At 44.1% G+C, this 16,777-nt stretch overlaps 1 protein-coding gene across 2 annotated transcripts in view; it reads right to left on the bottom strand.

Annotated features, from left to right (window-relative positions):
- Nucleotides 1-10,771: 10,771 nt before the first annotated feature.
- The window catches only part of LOC127583965 (retinal dehydrogenase 2), an 83,456-nt gene continuing 77,450 nt past the window's right edge, over nt 10,772-16,777 (bottom strand). For both annotated transcript variants that reach the window (XM_052040430.1, XM_052040431.1), the window contains exons 12-13: nt 15,580-15,654; nt 10,772-15,357 (exon numbers count right to left, since the gene is read on the bottom strand). In XM_052040430.1, the coding sequence (XP_051896390.1) occupies nt 15,285-15,357; nt 15,580-15,654 (148 nt within the window). In that variant the 3' untranslated portion in view covers nt 10,772-15,284. The remainder of the gene's footprint in view (nt 15,358-15,579; nt 15,655-16,777) is intronic.

Raw genomic sequence — 16,777 nt, 5'->3', positions numbered from 1 at the left:
TTGGATTGGTCCTGCTTTCTGTAAAAGGGACATAACTGGTCAACTTCCTACATGGCTGGGTAGATGCCAGTGTTGCAACTGTACTGGAACGTCTTGGCTAGAGGAGCAGCTCTGGAGTGTAGGCCTTCAGTACGACAGCTGGGATGCTGTCTGGACCCAACACATATCCTTTGCTGTATGCAGGGGTCTCAGTCCTTTCTTGATATCACATGGAGTGAATTGAATTGGAAGGAGTCTGGCTTCTGTTTCACTGGAGTCAAATCTTGGTGCTGCCCACAAAGGTCATTAGATACAAAGCTGTGAAGAACAATGACCAGCTTACTCCAAGTACCTTAGCTGAATGGTTGCATATTTATGGATTGGTGTGGTATGGATCAGGTTGCTGTTGTCTCCAGGAGTTTGTTAACGTTGACCTGTCATAATCTTTCTTATATCTGACCCATTTTAGCGTAACGCTATTACAGTGCCAGTGACCCAGGTTCAATTCCGGCCACTGTCTGTAAGGAGTTTGTACGTTTTCCCCGTGTCTGCGTGGGTTTCCTTTGGGTGCTCCGGTTTCCTCCCACATTCCAAAGACGTACAGGTTAGGAAGTTGTGGGCACGCTATGCTAGTGGCGGAAGTGTGGCAACACTTGAGGGCTGCCCCCGGAACACTCTACACAAAAGATGCATTTCCCTGTGTATTTCAACGTACATGTGACTAATAAAGATATCTTACCTCTTATCTTATTTGTGGGATAAGGCTACAATTACAGGCAACACCTGCAGGCAGCAGAGAAGGTCACCAAAACCAAAAACTGACTATGTGTAGAGAAGGTCAATGGAGGAATTGGGGTAGGATGAAGCTGGAGACTTCTCTGAGTTCTTGGAATATATCTTTAGCTTTTGTTTGTATTTTTTTATATACAGCAACAAGGAAAGGTTTAGAGGGACATGGGCCAATCACGGGCAAATGGGACTAACATAGATGGGCATCTTGGTCGGCACGGACGAGTTGGGCCGAAGGGCCTGTTTCCGTGCTGTATTACTCTCTGACTCTATTTCAGGGATTCCCATGCTAAGCATTCTGGCCCCTGAGAAGGGGAAATGGTTGGACAGTTGAAGATTAACAATCCCGAACCATTATTGTATCAGGCTGCATTGTAAAGTGGCAGGCACCATCGTGGTTAGATACCTCTTGGAGGACGTTTGTCAGCAGGTTACTGGACAGAGCCCTTGGCGAAGAGCTGAGTATGTCTGAATAGTGAAACTGTAGATGCAACTGTGAGAGATGTTAACTGGACCAGAGGCTGACTCACAACTTCCTTCAGGCGTCTGAACTTGACAGATGCTGCCAATAAACATTCTAGAAGACTAACAGCCACTTCATCAACGATCTTCAAGTATCAATGGAGCAGCTCCATTGTTGCCTTTCTGGTCTGTAAACTGCCACCACAAAGGTGGCCTCTTCCTACGAAGTATCCCTTCATCAGGAGTTGGGTCCGAACGAGAACAAAACTAGGAAAGGTTCAGCTTGGTTTGCACATCCAAGGGGCCTCAGCTACTCAAGTGTCGTGGAAACACAAGAGACTGCCGATACTGGAATCTGGAGCAACACACAAAACGCTGGAGGAACTCAGCGGGTCAGGCAGCATCTATGAAGGGAAATGGACAGTCCATGTATGGGTTGAGACCCTTCATCTGAACATTGTGGTCTTCAACTTATGGTAAACTGCTGTTCCGCTGTCCCTTTACTCTGTCCTCCTGATCTACCCACTCCTTCCTACACTCAACCCACCTCCCATCACCCACCCACTCCTCCCACTGGGTCCCCTCCCCCCAGTGTTCCCATCTGCCTTCCCCACCTTCCCCACTTGGTTCCAGGCTCCACCTTCCTCTCCTATCAGATTCCACCATCCCCAGCCCTCCGTTAGCTCCACCTATCACCTCCCAGCCTCTTGTCGCTATTCCCACTCTCCCCTCCCCCCCATCTGTCTATCACACCTCCTCACATGGATCCACCTATCACCTGCAAGCCCTTGCCCCACCCCTTCCCTCCATCTTTTTACACTGGCTACCTCCCCTCTACTCTTCAGTCCAGATGAAGGGTCTGGACCCGAAATTTCGACTGTCCGGTTCCCTCCCCAGATGCTGCCTGACCCGCTGAGTTCCTCCAGCACCTTGTGTGTTGCTCAGATGTCATTCCCACAGAATTGATGGAACTTCACACAATTGATTGTCAAAAGATTAATGATTTAAGGACGTTTCCAGTGACGAAGTTCATATTTATGTTTTCATCCTTTTGCCAAAAACATCCTGTACGTTAATGAATATTTTTCCTTTGTGTTTGTGAGTGAGCAGGTACAGATGTGGACAGATTCTATATGCTGGAAAACTAAAAGTAGTAGTCCAAAGAATCAGGGATATGATGGAGGAAAGGGGAGGGGTGGGGGAGGCAGTCTTTGTGCACAGGTTGTTGAAGTGCCCTCAACGGGCACAGAAGATAATCCGAAAAACCCAAAGGAACGCTGCCTTCATAGCTATAGGACTGAATTACAATAGGGTTGATGGTACATGGATCTGATTCACCAACATCTTGCATATGCTAAGTGATTCTGGGCACCATGCCTTAACAAGCGCATATTGGCTTTGGAAGAAGGGCAAAGCAGGTTCACGAGAATCCTTCCCAGAGATTAAAGGAGACATTCGACAAATAAGGGTTCTATTCTCTGGAATTCAGAAGCAGTGACGAATGGTTTTCAAGATGATAAGGGGAATCTCTTAGAGACGATGTTTTCTGATTGGAGAGTTTAAGGGGCATAGCCCAGCAATTAGAGCAGTGAAGTTAAGAAACACTTCTAGCTGCAGAGAGAGGCAGAAACTTGCAGTTCTCTTCTGTGAATGACGTTGATGTTCTGGTAATTGTTAATTCTGGAACTGAGATGCAGAGATAACAAATAGTGGAAGGTGGGAACGTGGAGGTAGGTGGCAAATCCAGCCACTATCACCGAGTGGTGCAACAGCCCTGAGAGGCCCAATAACCTCCTGTTCCCACGTTCCACCTGCACACAGTCAAGTGTGTCTCCTACTTGTCGGAATCTGCCTCTCACTCAAAGTGCTGCTGGCTGACCCACAGAGGAACCACAAACTGAAACATTCTGACCCTGGGCCAGTTAACCCTCTGACACGATTGGAAGGTGTGACTGAGATCCCGTGCCTACCTGGAAGGAACCCACCACCTGAAAACACTTGTAACTTTGGCAAGCACTTAGTAGGCAGCTTTTCTGTCAGAAATGCTCTCTGTTTGAGCAAATTTCTTCCATATTGGGCTTTAGCAGATGAGTGTCAGTGTAAAGGTGTGTGCATGAAATGTCTCAAAGTGCAAGGCAAGAGACCCTTAATGGCTTCTTGATCATTTATCCACAAAAGTGAACAGAAAGAGCCGTAGCTGAATGGTAAAGAGCTTGCGGTCACTAGACAAGGTGCAGGACAGCTACAAACAGTCCTATATCCAACAACATTCTCTAACTTTGTCTAACAAGTGCAAACACAATCAGTCACTAAAGGATACAACAATAACGACATAACTTTAACAAGAGTCCAATTGAAGATAACAGGCCTCCCATACACCATCTGTTTCACATTGGTACGGTTTATACCTCCTGGTTTCATAATTAGAAAGACACATCCTTTTGACCGAACTGAAGCTTTGTGCACAGCCTCAGGTCAGGCTCCAAGTCCTTCAGTGTTGTATCGTGCTCTGTGCATTGGGCACATACTAAACCCCAGACATGGGTGCCCAATAACACAGTGAGCTGCTGCCTGATGCACTGCAGCTCTCTGGGTGCCTGCCAACACATTACTTTTAATGAATTCTTGGAAAGGCATGGGCTAATCAGGACCAGTAGGCATGGATTTGTAAAGGAAATCACAGTGTATAGAAATATGGAGAATGTGGTGAAGATTGTTTACATGCATCTTTGACAGGAATTTGAAAATTTCTGTTTGAGAGGGTTGAAGCACAAGTGAAAACGTGTTTCTGAAAGGAATGTCACTGTTTAGGCGGCCGAGGGATGCAGAGTAAAGCACAGAAATAAATGCATGTTTGCATGACAGGATATGGATGATGATGTGTGCAGGCTGCTCCACAGAGATCTCTTCTTTCCCATTCATGTAAATGATCTGGGCGCAGGCAGAAAAGAAGCGACATCGATCTGTAGAGTAAATTAAGAGGAGGGGCAACAGTTGAGGAGCATGTCAGGGAGGGTAGAAGGTTGTAAGCAGGCAAGTGCAGCACAGGCATAAGCGGCAAAAGCAATCCACCACCACCAAAGTGAAGGGGCACGTCCTACAGAAGGAGTGGTGGGAAGTAGTTGACTAGAAATTGGATCCATTAAATGCAAATCACGCATTAAGGCAATTTCCCCTGGATTAGATCGCGCTTGAGGTCATTTCCAGGTGAAGCCGTACCAATCAGGAAATTGCCCTAGTCACTTCCGAGTACGATTCACCTCAGCCACATCTGATGTTTTACCGGCTTCAACTGCATCACAAAACGTGCAACGCACACGACCTTAGCTGCTGGCATCAGCGGGTGCACCTGCACCCTTTGATGTACAGTCACAAAAAAATCAAGGAACTCATGACACTGATCTCACCAATGAGATGCCAATTAACATCTCCGTTCTGACATTGATGAGCGCAGAGTGTCTGCCATCATCAGCTTTCAGTACTCAGGATACCCGAAACCTCGTCACTGATTGGATATCAGAGCTGTGTGCAGAGATCTTCACCTCATTGGTCATCTCTCGCTTCAGAGAGACATAGCTTGAGGTTCCATCCGGTGGATGATTGCATGGGGGAGATGTCCACACACCCTGGAGATCACCGTCTCCCTCTCTCCTTGGTTCCCCTCACCTTGCATAGAACCCATCTGTGACTGCCATGGCAATGGCACAGCTCCCATTCCAACAGCAAAAGCCAAGACATTGGTCAAACATATGCCAGGGGCAGTGTTAGGGTGACTTACAGCCAGAGTCAGAACTTTCTCTGGGCATTATCCCAGACCCAAGCATCTTCAGCTGCTTTGCTAGTCCCCTTCCTTCTATCATAAGAACAGTGGGGATGTTCGCTGAAGGTTGTTGCAAATAAAGCAGCCCATGTCTGAGACAGCGTGCAGGCAAATAGCTACTAACATTCACCACACAGAAGTTCCAGGCAATTACCTCCAAGAAGAGGAGGTCTAATCACCTACACATGATAATCAACAACATTACCACCACTGAGACCCCAGCATCAACAACCAGGGAGTCACCATTGACCACAAACCTGGCTGGATCAGCCATATAAATAGTGTCAGATGCCAGGTATCCTGCAGTGGGTGGCTCACCTTCTGCTATTGTAGGGTACCTTCACCAGCAGGGCTGCAGCAACTCAAGAAGGTGGCTCTGTACAATCCTCTGACTGGGACTGAGGGAAGGGCAATAAATGCAGACCTTGCCAGGTACATCCTGATGCCAAAATATGAATAAGTGAGAAAAAACAAGACTGTCTGGGAGAAGATACAGGAGCTCGAAAGCCCAGAAGACCAGACTCAAGAACAGACTCAAGAACAGCTTCTTCCTCACTGCGATCAGACTTCTGAACCCATCACCTCTTCTGCGTCCCTTTCCCAGTGGTCCCTTTCCATGTTCTCGGACTCTTAACTCTACCTCTCTCAGTTATTGTCACTTTAGCATTTCTTTTTGCACTACTTCTGACTGCACTCCCATCTATGCACCGTACCGTTGCTTTCTGCTTGTTGTCGTACTTACTCTTGTATTAGTTGTTTACCACATGTGTTGTTTGTGAGCTTCTCGTGAGCAAGGAATTTCATTGCTCCCTGGTGTATATAACAATAAACGAATCTGAATCTGAATCTGAATCTCTCAAATGTTGCATTACTGTCTGAGAAAATGCAGGTTAAGGGGACTTGGTGATTTCCCATGGGGCCTTGGTTGAATTTTATGCTGTGTGTTGTCTCCACACAACGTGTGGGATCGGGAAGGCAGAGATCACAGCTGTCTATCTGCTCATACCCAACCCTCCTTCTCACATCCCTCGTCCCCTCAGCCCAAAAGCCCTGCACCTTGAGTTAGCCTGGACCTCCTGCAGACCCCACAGCCACACCTCAAGGCCACCCCTTGTGTCCTGTGGATAGTGAGGAAGGTTGTCAAGGATCAGCTGGAAATTTTGGGCGGAGAAGTGGCAGATGGAGCTTGATCTGAATAAGTGTGAGGTGATGTATTTTGGGAGGTCAAATGCAAGAGGAAAGTATATGGCAGGACCCTTAGGAGCATTGATATATGGAGGGGTCTTGGGGTGCAAGTCCATAGCTCCCTGAAAGTGGCAACACAAGTGGATAGGGTGGTAAAGAAGGCATACAGCGTGCTTGCTTTCATCAATCAGAGCATTGATTATAAAAGCTGGCAATTCATGTTGCAGCTGTATAAAACTTTGGTTAAGCCACATTTGGAGTACTGTGTATAGTTCTGGTCACTGCATTGCAGGAAGGGTGTGGAAGCTTTGGAAAGGGTGCAGGCGATTTTCACCAGGATGTTGCCTGGATTGGAGTGCGGAAGCCGAAAGGGGAGGTTAGAAAAACTTGGGCTGGATTTTCTGGAGTGTCGGAGGCTTGGGAGGGGGGGGGGGTTTGGGGGGTGGGGGTGGGGGGGGGTGCGACCTGACAGAAGAATATAAAATAATTAGAGGCATAGACAGGGTAGACAGTCAAAGTCTTTTCTCCAGAGTGGAAATGTCAAATACTGGAGGGCAGAGGTTTAAGGGGGATGTTTAAAGAAGATTTATGAGGCAAGTTTTTCTACACAGAGAGTGGTAGGTGTCTGGAATGTGCTGCCAGGATGGGTGGTAGAAGCAGATATGATAACAACGCTTAAGGGGTTTTTAGACAGGAATGGGCAGGGAATGGAGGGATACAGACCATGTGCAGCCAGGTGGGATTAATTAGATCAGTTGGCACAGACGTGGTGGGCCGAAGGGCCTGTTCCTGTGCTGAGTTGTTCTATGTTCTGTGTTCTCCATACAGGTAACTCAGAGTCCAACCTGGCCAGCCGGTGTCTGAAGCACAGAAGCGTGAAGATGAGGATACATAGGCACTCAGTGTGACACTTGCAGCCACCAGTTCAGATCCTGACTGGGACGCCGGCTCAGAGGCAGAATCTGCACACAGTGATTAGCCGAGTCTGGGTAGCAAGCAGCTCGAGCAAGGTGAGAAGCTGGTAGAGATGCCAACTCCAAACAGAGTGTGAGGGCACACATGGGTTCTGTTGCAGTGATCAGGAGGACTTTGATTTTTTTTTAATTAATTTAATTTTTACACAGGGTGCTAGGTGGCTGGAATGTACTCCCAGGGGAAGTGGTGGAAGCTGATACTGGGGAGATATAGGCCATATACAGGCATGGATTGGCGTCTGGTCGGCACAGACATGCTGGGCTGAAGGCCATGTTCCTATGATGTACTGCTCTGTGTTCTAATGGGGCAGATCACCAGGATCCTATTGAGTGGTGGAATAGACTTGAGGTACCAGGTGTCTTATTCCTCCTCCTGTTTCCTTGCGTTCCTGTGGACACTGGCAGGGCTGGAAAGGTGAGAGTTTCTTGCCCAGCTCTAATTACCCTCGAGAAAGTGGGAATGAGCCATTGTCCTAAATTGCTGCAGTCCTTCAGGTGAATGTAGTCCTAAGCACTGTTGGGTACAGAGTTCCAGGACTGGGCAGTGACAATGAAACGCCAGTGGACAGGATGCTGTGTGACTTGGAGGGGAACCTGCTGGTGGTGGCGTTCCCATAGATCTGCTGCCCATTCCATTCTTGGCAGTAGAGGTGGGCTATCAGGGCAGCCTTGCAGATAACTGCAGTGCTTTTTGTAGTTGGTACTCACTGCAATGCATCAGTGGTGGAGAGAGAGAATGTTTCAGAAGGTGGATGGGGTACTGATCAAGCTGACAGTGGAAAGGCTTTGAGGAGTCTCTCACCGCAATCCACCCAAACTCTAGACTCCTTTTGTAGCTGCTGCATTTATATGGCTGGTCCATTTAAGTGTCCAGTGAGTAATATAGACAGTAACAGTGTGACTCAGCCATTATAAAGCTGTTGAATATCAAAGTAAAATGTTTGGACTCTCTCTTTGTTAGAAGTGGTCATTGCCTGACATTTGATAGATTAGCCTTTGAGAGAGGCTGATGGGTATACCCAGTGAATTACACCCTGTAAATCCCATTACACCTCAGGTGTGATTAAATTATCACCATTCCTGGTCTGTAGAGCTCAAAATCTCCCTGGATAAACTCTCTGAGGAAGTGCCTTCCTTTGATTAATTTTTCCCTACTTCTTTTCCTTTCTGGACTCTTTTTTCTGTTTTATCCTTTTCTCAATGGGTCATTGTGCTTCTAGTAATCCATTGATCCAGGAAAAAGAGAGGTGATATTGGAGAACTGCAGAAATGGTGATTGGGAATCCGATGGGAGTGTACATGAGGAATTTGGAAGAGGCTTTGGGAGCATGGCTGTGGGTCTGTTATCAAGGCATATCATATTATGAGTCAGGAAGGTATCAGAAAAAGGTGGGGTTGCATGAGATCTTGTGCGGGGCTGAGGCAAAGGTTGTGGTACCTGAGTACAGAGGAAGTGAGCAAGGAGGTTTGAAAGAATCAAGATAAGTCTTATGGGGAGAGCTTTGTGTTTGGTTGCTAGAGCTCATCATTTGCAAGAGCTTCAGCCATTGGTTGCACTCACCACCCAACATTTGGTTCCACTGACTTCAGTTAGGCCAAATATGTGGAAGTGACTACAGATGGCAGCACATATGTGTAGTGCTGACAGTCAAAGGTGCATGGAGTCCCAACAGATGAATACATCTGTAAACCTAATATTGTGTTGGACAGCACAGGAAAATAACTTAAGAAAAGATCTTGTCACAGGAACATTTATGTAGAACCAAACCAAGAATTATTGATTTTAGTTTGGCTCCTCTAATCCAGGTTTCTTTTAGTGAAGAGCAAATGCAAATCCCACGCAGAACCTTCCAAACTGTACATCATTATCTTCCTATGATTTGTAAGAGCCTGGATCACATTAAGCCTTGAAGATTGTAATAATTTTTTTAATCTGAGAGACCGAGACTCCCTGTTGAAGTCAGCCCCAAGGACAGATGAACTGAGAAGTTGATGATGTCAATTCTCTGTTATTCATTGGCAGATGGGGTTTTTAGTTCCCAGTCAGGAGTAAACTAGAGTTTAAGAACAGCTTCTACCCCACTGCTATCAGAGTTCTGAACCAGTCACCTCTCTCACATCCCCTTCCTGGTGATGCTGCCACGTTCTTGGACTCTTCACTGCCTCTCTCAGTCACTCCGTTATTGTCACTTTAGCATTTCTTTTTGCATTACTTCAGTTTGCACTTCAATCTTTGCACCATTCTGCTGTGTGGCGCTCATCATTGTATTTATTATTACCATGTAAACCGTTTACTTTGTGAGCTTCATGCGAGCAAGGAATTTCATTGCACTCTGGTGGTGATGACAATAACCTAATCTAAATCTGAATCTTCTGGCTTTGAGTGCGGTGGGTAGGCTAGTGAACCAGAACCTATAGCTCTGTTCCAACTCCTGCTTCTCTCCCTTCAACCTGCTGACTCCATCTTCACCCTCCATTTCCCAGCTCTTGGAGAGTGTTTAGTTAGCTGCCTCGCTATTTGACTTTGTTTACGAAGATTCAGATGTTTGTGGCAAAGTGGTCACAATTGTAGACAATGCTAAAGTAAGGAGTGCAGCAATCATAGATTACAGAAGAGTTGGCCAATGACACATGTGGGCAGAATGATGGTGGAATAAACTGAATCCAGACAATGCTGAACATAGCATGGAACACATACACTTTGTCTGGTGTGTAATGTCTCAGGACAAAGCTGAAAGAGACCCAGGACTCTAAGTAGAGTCAAGACAAACATGTTGATCCAATGTAGAGCTGCCAGCAACAAAGCCATTCAATAACAAAGAAAGTGAAAACAAGAGAAGATAGTTATCAAGTTTTATAATGTTCTGGTCAAACCGACCCTTCAGTATTACAATGCTTTAGAATCAAGGACAACATTCAAATCCTGGGAAGCAAAGGAAACAGAAAGAAACAGAGATCTCTGCTTCGGATCTTCAGATGCTTCAGAGTCGGCTATGAGGAAGCAGAGAGTGACCTGAGACAGAAATTCATTCACTTCTGCATACACTGAACATTAATGCAAAGAAGTGGTGTGCTTAGCACCTACAACTGAGCAAAGTCTTCCACAACTCGGATTTCAGATGTGTTTTTTATAGTGTGTGTTAGATTGCTAAAATAAAATAAACTCAGGAAATTATTTTAACTTGTGACTGTACAACAAGGTGCACAGGTGTATAAGAGTAACAGGCATTTTCAGTGTTAATTCTTTATACAGAATGGATTATGTGATATAAAGCTCCACAAAGTGGGATTTTGGATGCAGCAACAAAGGAGTTTAGTAATCTCTCTGGATGGGTGAATTAAGATGGATTTCCTATTCATGATTACTCAAATAGGAACAAAAGGCCCCTGCTTAACCAAGCACACAGGTAAGTTTTTATTGCTGTGATGTCACTACGTCTGCTATCCAAACAGATTGAATGAATTCAAACATTTTCTATTTCACAACTCACTTAAAATAACAATGACTGATCACAGACATCTTAACAAAACAAAACCTTTATTAGCTGTAGGATGAAATTGCTAAAATGTTCACTTCTATTTCTGAGTATACTCAAATAACCAAATATTTATGCAGGCTTTTCCATGCTTACATTATTTACACTTCAATTCTAGCATGATAAAAGTTAAGATATTGAGCAGTTAGTGGACTTTCATACATTGCAATAAAAATTATTAATAATATTTAGTTGTCGGGAAGGATCCAATCTGATAATTTAATCATAAATTTCTGGTGGGGATTTAACTCTTGGCAGGGAATGAGGTCTGGGTGTGTGGGTGTGCAGTTGCCAGGACTAAGTGCACCCATTACACTTTCACCAGAGTGTAGATTTGGGGAAGAGGAGATGGATGAGGCTCCAACCATGAAATTCTGCATTTGATCAGCAACTAGTGAAGAGTAAGGTGTCAGTCTCCACATTTAAGACTCCTGCCTTCCTGTGATGCACAGAACTTGGATAATGGGAAGGAGGTTTCGACCAGACACCAGTCTCCCATAAGGGAACTATTTATTTTGGCCTAATCACAACCAACACAATGCAACAGATTTTCTGTTCTAAAGCATCAGCAGAGTTTTAGTCAAACTGCTTTCACATAATTTTAACACTCTGATACCAAATGTGTCTTGTTTTTTAATGAAAAACAGCATAGAAAATAACTTTATATATTCATAGTACATAATTGTATATACATGATTTCAAAACTGCAATACAGTTAACAAGAAGAAAGTTGCAGTCATTCCATCAGTGTATAAAAGTTTACGGATTTACACATTATTGCTTTTTTGTGACATCAACCATAGGTGATTTAAAACAGAGAAACTAAAAGACAGCACGAATGGTGAAACTTTGTAAAATTAATGCTCAGGTTTCATATGAGTGAAGTGAACAGTATGAAACAAAACAATAATAGATTAACATTCCTTGTTGCGACTATAGCATAACAACAAAATATGTCAAAAGCACAAAAGCCTTTAAGTGACAGTTTTATTAACAGATAAATGCTTATGAATTTACATGAAATTCCCCTGCTTATGGTCTTGATGGACACGTGAACCTGTTTATTAACATCTGTGTTCTCTGGAGTATGGAAGATGAAAGGTGACCTCACTGAAATTTCCAGAGGGTTTGGCAGGGTAAATGGTGAGCGTCGGTGAGTCTTGAGCCAGGGCCATGACATCAAGATAAGGGTTCACCCATTTAGTACTGTGATGACAAATTCTCTACTCCGGATGGCTGTGGATATTTAATACTCAGATCGAAGAATTTTAGGGCAGTAACAGAATCAGTGGATGTGGAATTAAGATGGGAAATCGGAGTTGATGTGTAAGTTCAGGCAAGAATTTATTCAAAAGCAGAGCAGGTGCAATAGAACAGAACAGATGGCCTACTCCTGCTCTTATTTCCCAAGTCTTTTGATAAAATATTGGATTGAACAAAGTCCTCTGACCACACTAACTGCCATTAAGATTAAAATCACCAATATAAAACTGATCTATTTAAAGCGGAAACAGGTTTCTAAGTACTTTGGTATCTTCCTATTTCATATCATACATACTTTGATATTTTTGGCTGTCATTTCAGATTCTGTGGTTGATTGGGAAACTTTTGTTTCTGTGATGTGTGCTGCACGTTGCCTCATTTCTTAATCTATGATGTTAAGCAATCCAGTGACAGAAATTCATTCTCAGAAGTGGAGCACAGTATAAAGTTGGGATTAAATTACACATCCAGCACAAGCAATAGATGACATATTCCTCCTCCATAATAATTAATAAGAAAAGTTTCAACACATATTAAATCACTAAGTAGTTCAAAGTAGTCAAATTGATATAATGAATGTTTGGTGTCTGGTGCAGAGTTGGCTGACTGTGTTACAGTATATTGTTTAGGATGCATCATTCAATGACATTAAGCTTTCAGGTATACAAGATATTGAGAGGAATAGATAGAGTGGACAGCCAGCGCCTCTTTCCCAGGGCGCCAATGCTCAAAACAAGAGGGCATGGCTTTAAGGTATTGGGTGGGAAGTTCAAGGGTGATGTCAGAGGGAGGTTTTTCACCCAGAGAGTGGCTGGTGCATGGAATGTGCTGCCTGGGGTGGTGGTGGAGGCTGATACATTGGACAAGTTCAAGAGATTGTTAGGTAAGCATATGGAGGAATTTAAGTTAGAGGGATATGTGGGAGGAAGGGGTTAGATAGTCTTAGGCGTGGTTTGGAGGGTGGCACGACATGGTGGGCCGAAGGGCCTGTATTGTGCCGTATTGTTCTATGGTTCTATGGTAATCCCTCCAAGGTCTAAGTGTTATTCCACGTGGCAGAGCAATGTTTAATCAGCAATGTGACAATAACCCAGGCAACACTGGACGAGGACGTGGCATGTTTCTGAGAGATTTGCCTTTGTAAAATAACATTTCACAAACCTTGTTTGCTTTGGCCTTGGAGAAACCCAAGAAGAATCATGCACTGTTTTCACCAGAATGATGTTAAGAGCCAAATGATGTGGGGAGGTGACTTATTGTGATTCACCCACCCGTCGTTTCAGAGGTGAGTGGGAACATACAATTGCTGAACAAATCCACAAAGAGCAATGTCCTGGTGAGCTACGGGCAGGGGTCTGGGGGCATGACACGTGGGGTGCTCATGGACACTCCCCAAATACATGTAGCAATGCTGGTTTTCCAGGAGGAACATTTAAAGAGCACAAGTTGAGAACACTTTGTTGGAAGTAACAGTGTATGGAAACCCTTCAGTGTTTGCATCTTTTGTCTGTGTATGTATTGAGCAGGGAGAATCCTCCTTACAGTATTGGGTATGGTGGAATTCTGAGATTTTGCTTTAACCTGGTGATAATTAGTACCCCTCGCCTACCAACAGCAGATTGCAGGCTGGAAATATGTTGCAAAAGATGCCAGAAAGTTTACCGCTGTCCTTCTGCTATCAGACACAGAAGGGTCCTGGCCCTAACTCCGAGCTGAGGTGTGGGTGAAGTGGGAAGTAAAATCTTACCCCCTCACTCACACGGACCCTGAGCCCAGGCCAACAGTGGGATTGCACTCCCTTGCCTGTGGTGAGTGGGCTCCCACACTGTTGCTCTGCAGCTGAGGTACCCACCTGACTTGACAAGGCCTCGGACGTTCACCACACCATCAACGGGAAACATGGCTTTCGAGTGATACCGAGGGGGGAGACTATAGCATTTGAACACGCTGCAGATCGAGAAGATGACGCGATCGAGTTCTTTAGGATGGGAATGTTGGTCAAAATAGAATTTGTTATGCAGAGAGTTGTTGAGCCAAGTAACAGAGCTGCCTTTAAGGGGAGGCTGAATCAACACAGGAGGGAAAGGAACCTGAGTATAGATCACGGGGTAAGATGTAGGGACAGCAGGAGCCTCAGGTAGATCTATGCTCATCCATGGAACTACAAGGCTGAACCACCTGTTTCTGTGTCATAAGGTTATGGAAAAGTACATTGAAGCACAAGGCTGCCAATCGGACAGGGATCAATAACTGCTGCTCTTTAAAAACTCAAAATGGACTCATGGGGCCACGCGGGCAGACGCAGCCTCCAGCTCTGCCCCAGTCATGTGTGATGGATCAGTTCCTGAATCTCCAGGGATGGATGGGAGCAGAACCCTGTTTCTGCCCCACACTCTGTCTCTTAGTTCACACTCTCTCTCTGGTTCCAGAGTCCCTCAGCCTCTTTGTTGTTACCAGCAAAGGGTGACTATTGGCTGATAAACGTACAGGTGGTGCATGTCTAAGGGTGTATCTGTCAAGAATTGAATTCCCAGCCTGACGTCTTTCAAGGGGAGGCAGAATCGGTAGGAGGGGAAGGATAGTGTTGAGGCAATCTTCCAGCTCTCAGTAACTGTTGCAGTGCAGGCAGGGTCTGTGAGAAATGGCCAGTGGACTGACAACAAAACACCAAGCAGATCCTTAAATATTTATATCTGGGCTGCCAACAGAACCACTCAGAGAACGTCCCAAATCATGAAACTCAGAAAGTTTGGATTTCTTCTCTTCTGCTTAAAACTTGTGCTTCTTCACAGCCACTTTCAGAGAAAGGCAAGGGTCATAGATGACACCCTGTTAACCTCCTCCTTCACTTACTTACCTCTGCTCTGGCATGACAACCCAGCTGGCATCAGAGGACACACACTTGCTTTTTAACAGGCATTATTATCCTCAATGGCAAGTCTCAAATTGATGGAAAGAAATAAGAATTTGTCCAGCATTTCCAGTGGCACCACTGAGTCCGTGGTACATCAAGGCTCCACAGTTTACAGGTTACACAAGGCTAAAAGTGATTGAAGGGGAACCGTGTAATGAATGCACTCGGGGGAATTTGCTGAGATTATTGTATTTTCTTCAAATACACAGTATTTGTGGTACATATACATTCACTAGTATATTTTTTTACATTTTATAAAGCTTCAACCATATGCTGCACAACCACTGTTGTGTGTGTTTGTCTTGCTGGTAAATGAGAGGATTCACTGTGTCCATGTACAAAGTGTCGGCCTCACAGCACTCTTAAGAATTCTTCTGCTGAATTTTGACAGTCACGGTTTTGATTTCGGTATATTCCTTTAGCCCATACTCTCCCCTGAAGATACAAAACATTATTTCATTACATGATCGACTAACTTAATACAATGTTGTCACTTTTTGAAAAAAATACTATTTGAAACGTTTCCATAGCTTAAGGTTTTACTATTGTTTAATTTTCATGTTTACCAGAAGATGTGTCTGCAGAAATTCAACAGCACACTTTGGTGAGAAACTCAGTGTTCTGAGCTCTGAGCTCTGAGTCTATAAACCTACTTACATTTCTCTACCATTGCCAGACATTTTAAATCCTCCAAAGGGACTCTGGACGTTTAAGGCATTGTAACAATTAATCCTGCAATAAAGAAAGAATGAATTTAATTTGAATTCAATTACTGTTCAGAGAAATATTTTTAACTACAAAGTCGACAAGCATGACCACTGGAGAAATACTCAAGGATGATTTGTAACAGTATTCACGGGAGAGTTTGGCGCATGGCACATGACAGTGAATTTAATTGCTATGGACAAGCAAAATCTGGAAATTTGTGAAATGGAAAGTAGGGGGTGGGGGGACACCACCAAAGAGGAGCAAGCAGAATAAACTCAAACTAATCAAAACAGATAGCAGCTCTAAACTTAAATTATGTCACATTTTAGTCGTCTTCCAAAACCTTAATGAAAAGTTGCCCTGTGTCAGTGATTATAGTATAGCGCAAGGAATTCAGTTCTTGGACTAATTCCCACTCCTTGAAATTCCTTGGCGCTAAGCCAGGATTTTGAAAGTATGAGTCAATTTGGAGCACACTCTTAATGAGTTTGTGATTTGATGTTATCAGCCCAACTAAATATGCTTCTAAAATGACCTTATGTATGTAAAACACACACATTTATACACAATCATACCCATGTACTGTATTTTAGCATTTTCCAATTTTTTAAGAGCACTATTTTCATTAAATTGTTTCCATAAACATGTCTCTGTTGGTTAACACATGATACAATATAAGGAATTGGATTAAAGCTCATTGCTATTCACTTGTAGGCGATGGACTTGCATTAAAATGGGCCCTTCATCAAATGCACATCCAAATAGCAATGATTGCAGCAATATAATAGTAGGTAGGAAATGCAGACATATAACTACAGGTTTAGCCGCTGTGAATAAATATTGATGTGACCCAGATGTACACAATAAATTAGGTTGCAGAGAAAGCAGACTGTTGGGTTCAAATCCAATTGCTTTCTACATAGCTAATTATGAAATTTGCCAACCACCCGATGAAGTGGTGAGATCTGTGCGTCTCTGGACGTGTGTGTGAGTGAGGCAATGTGTTTTTGTGTGCATGTCAATGCTTTTATTGGTACATTCATTAGCAGTCTGAGTATTACATTTTGAACAACAATAAAGTAGGTTTAGACCGACTCCTAAGTTTAGCATTTTATCTCGATTAGCTATTGTGCACATCATTAATTTC

Source organism: Pristis pectinata, chromosome 28, assembly GCF_009764475.1.
Source record: "Pristis pectinata isolate sPriPec2 chromosome 28, sPriPec2.1.pri, whole genome shotgun sequence".
Classification (NCBI taxonomy): Eukaryota; Metazoa; Chordata; class Chondrichthyes; order Rhinopristiformes; family Pristidae; genus Pristis; species Pristis pectinata.
The sequence above is the reverse complement of the archived record's forward strand: the minus strand, read 5'-3'. Positions and strand labels throughout refer to the sequence as shown.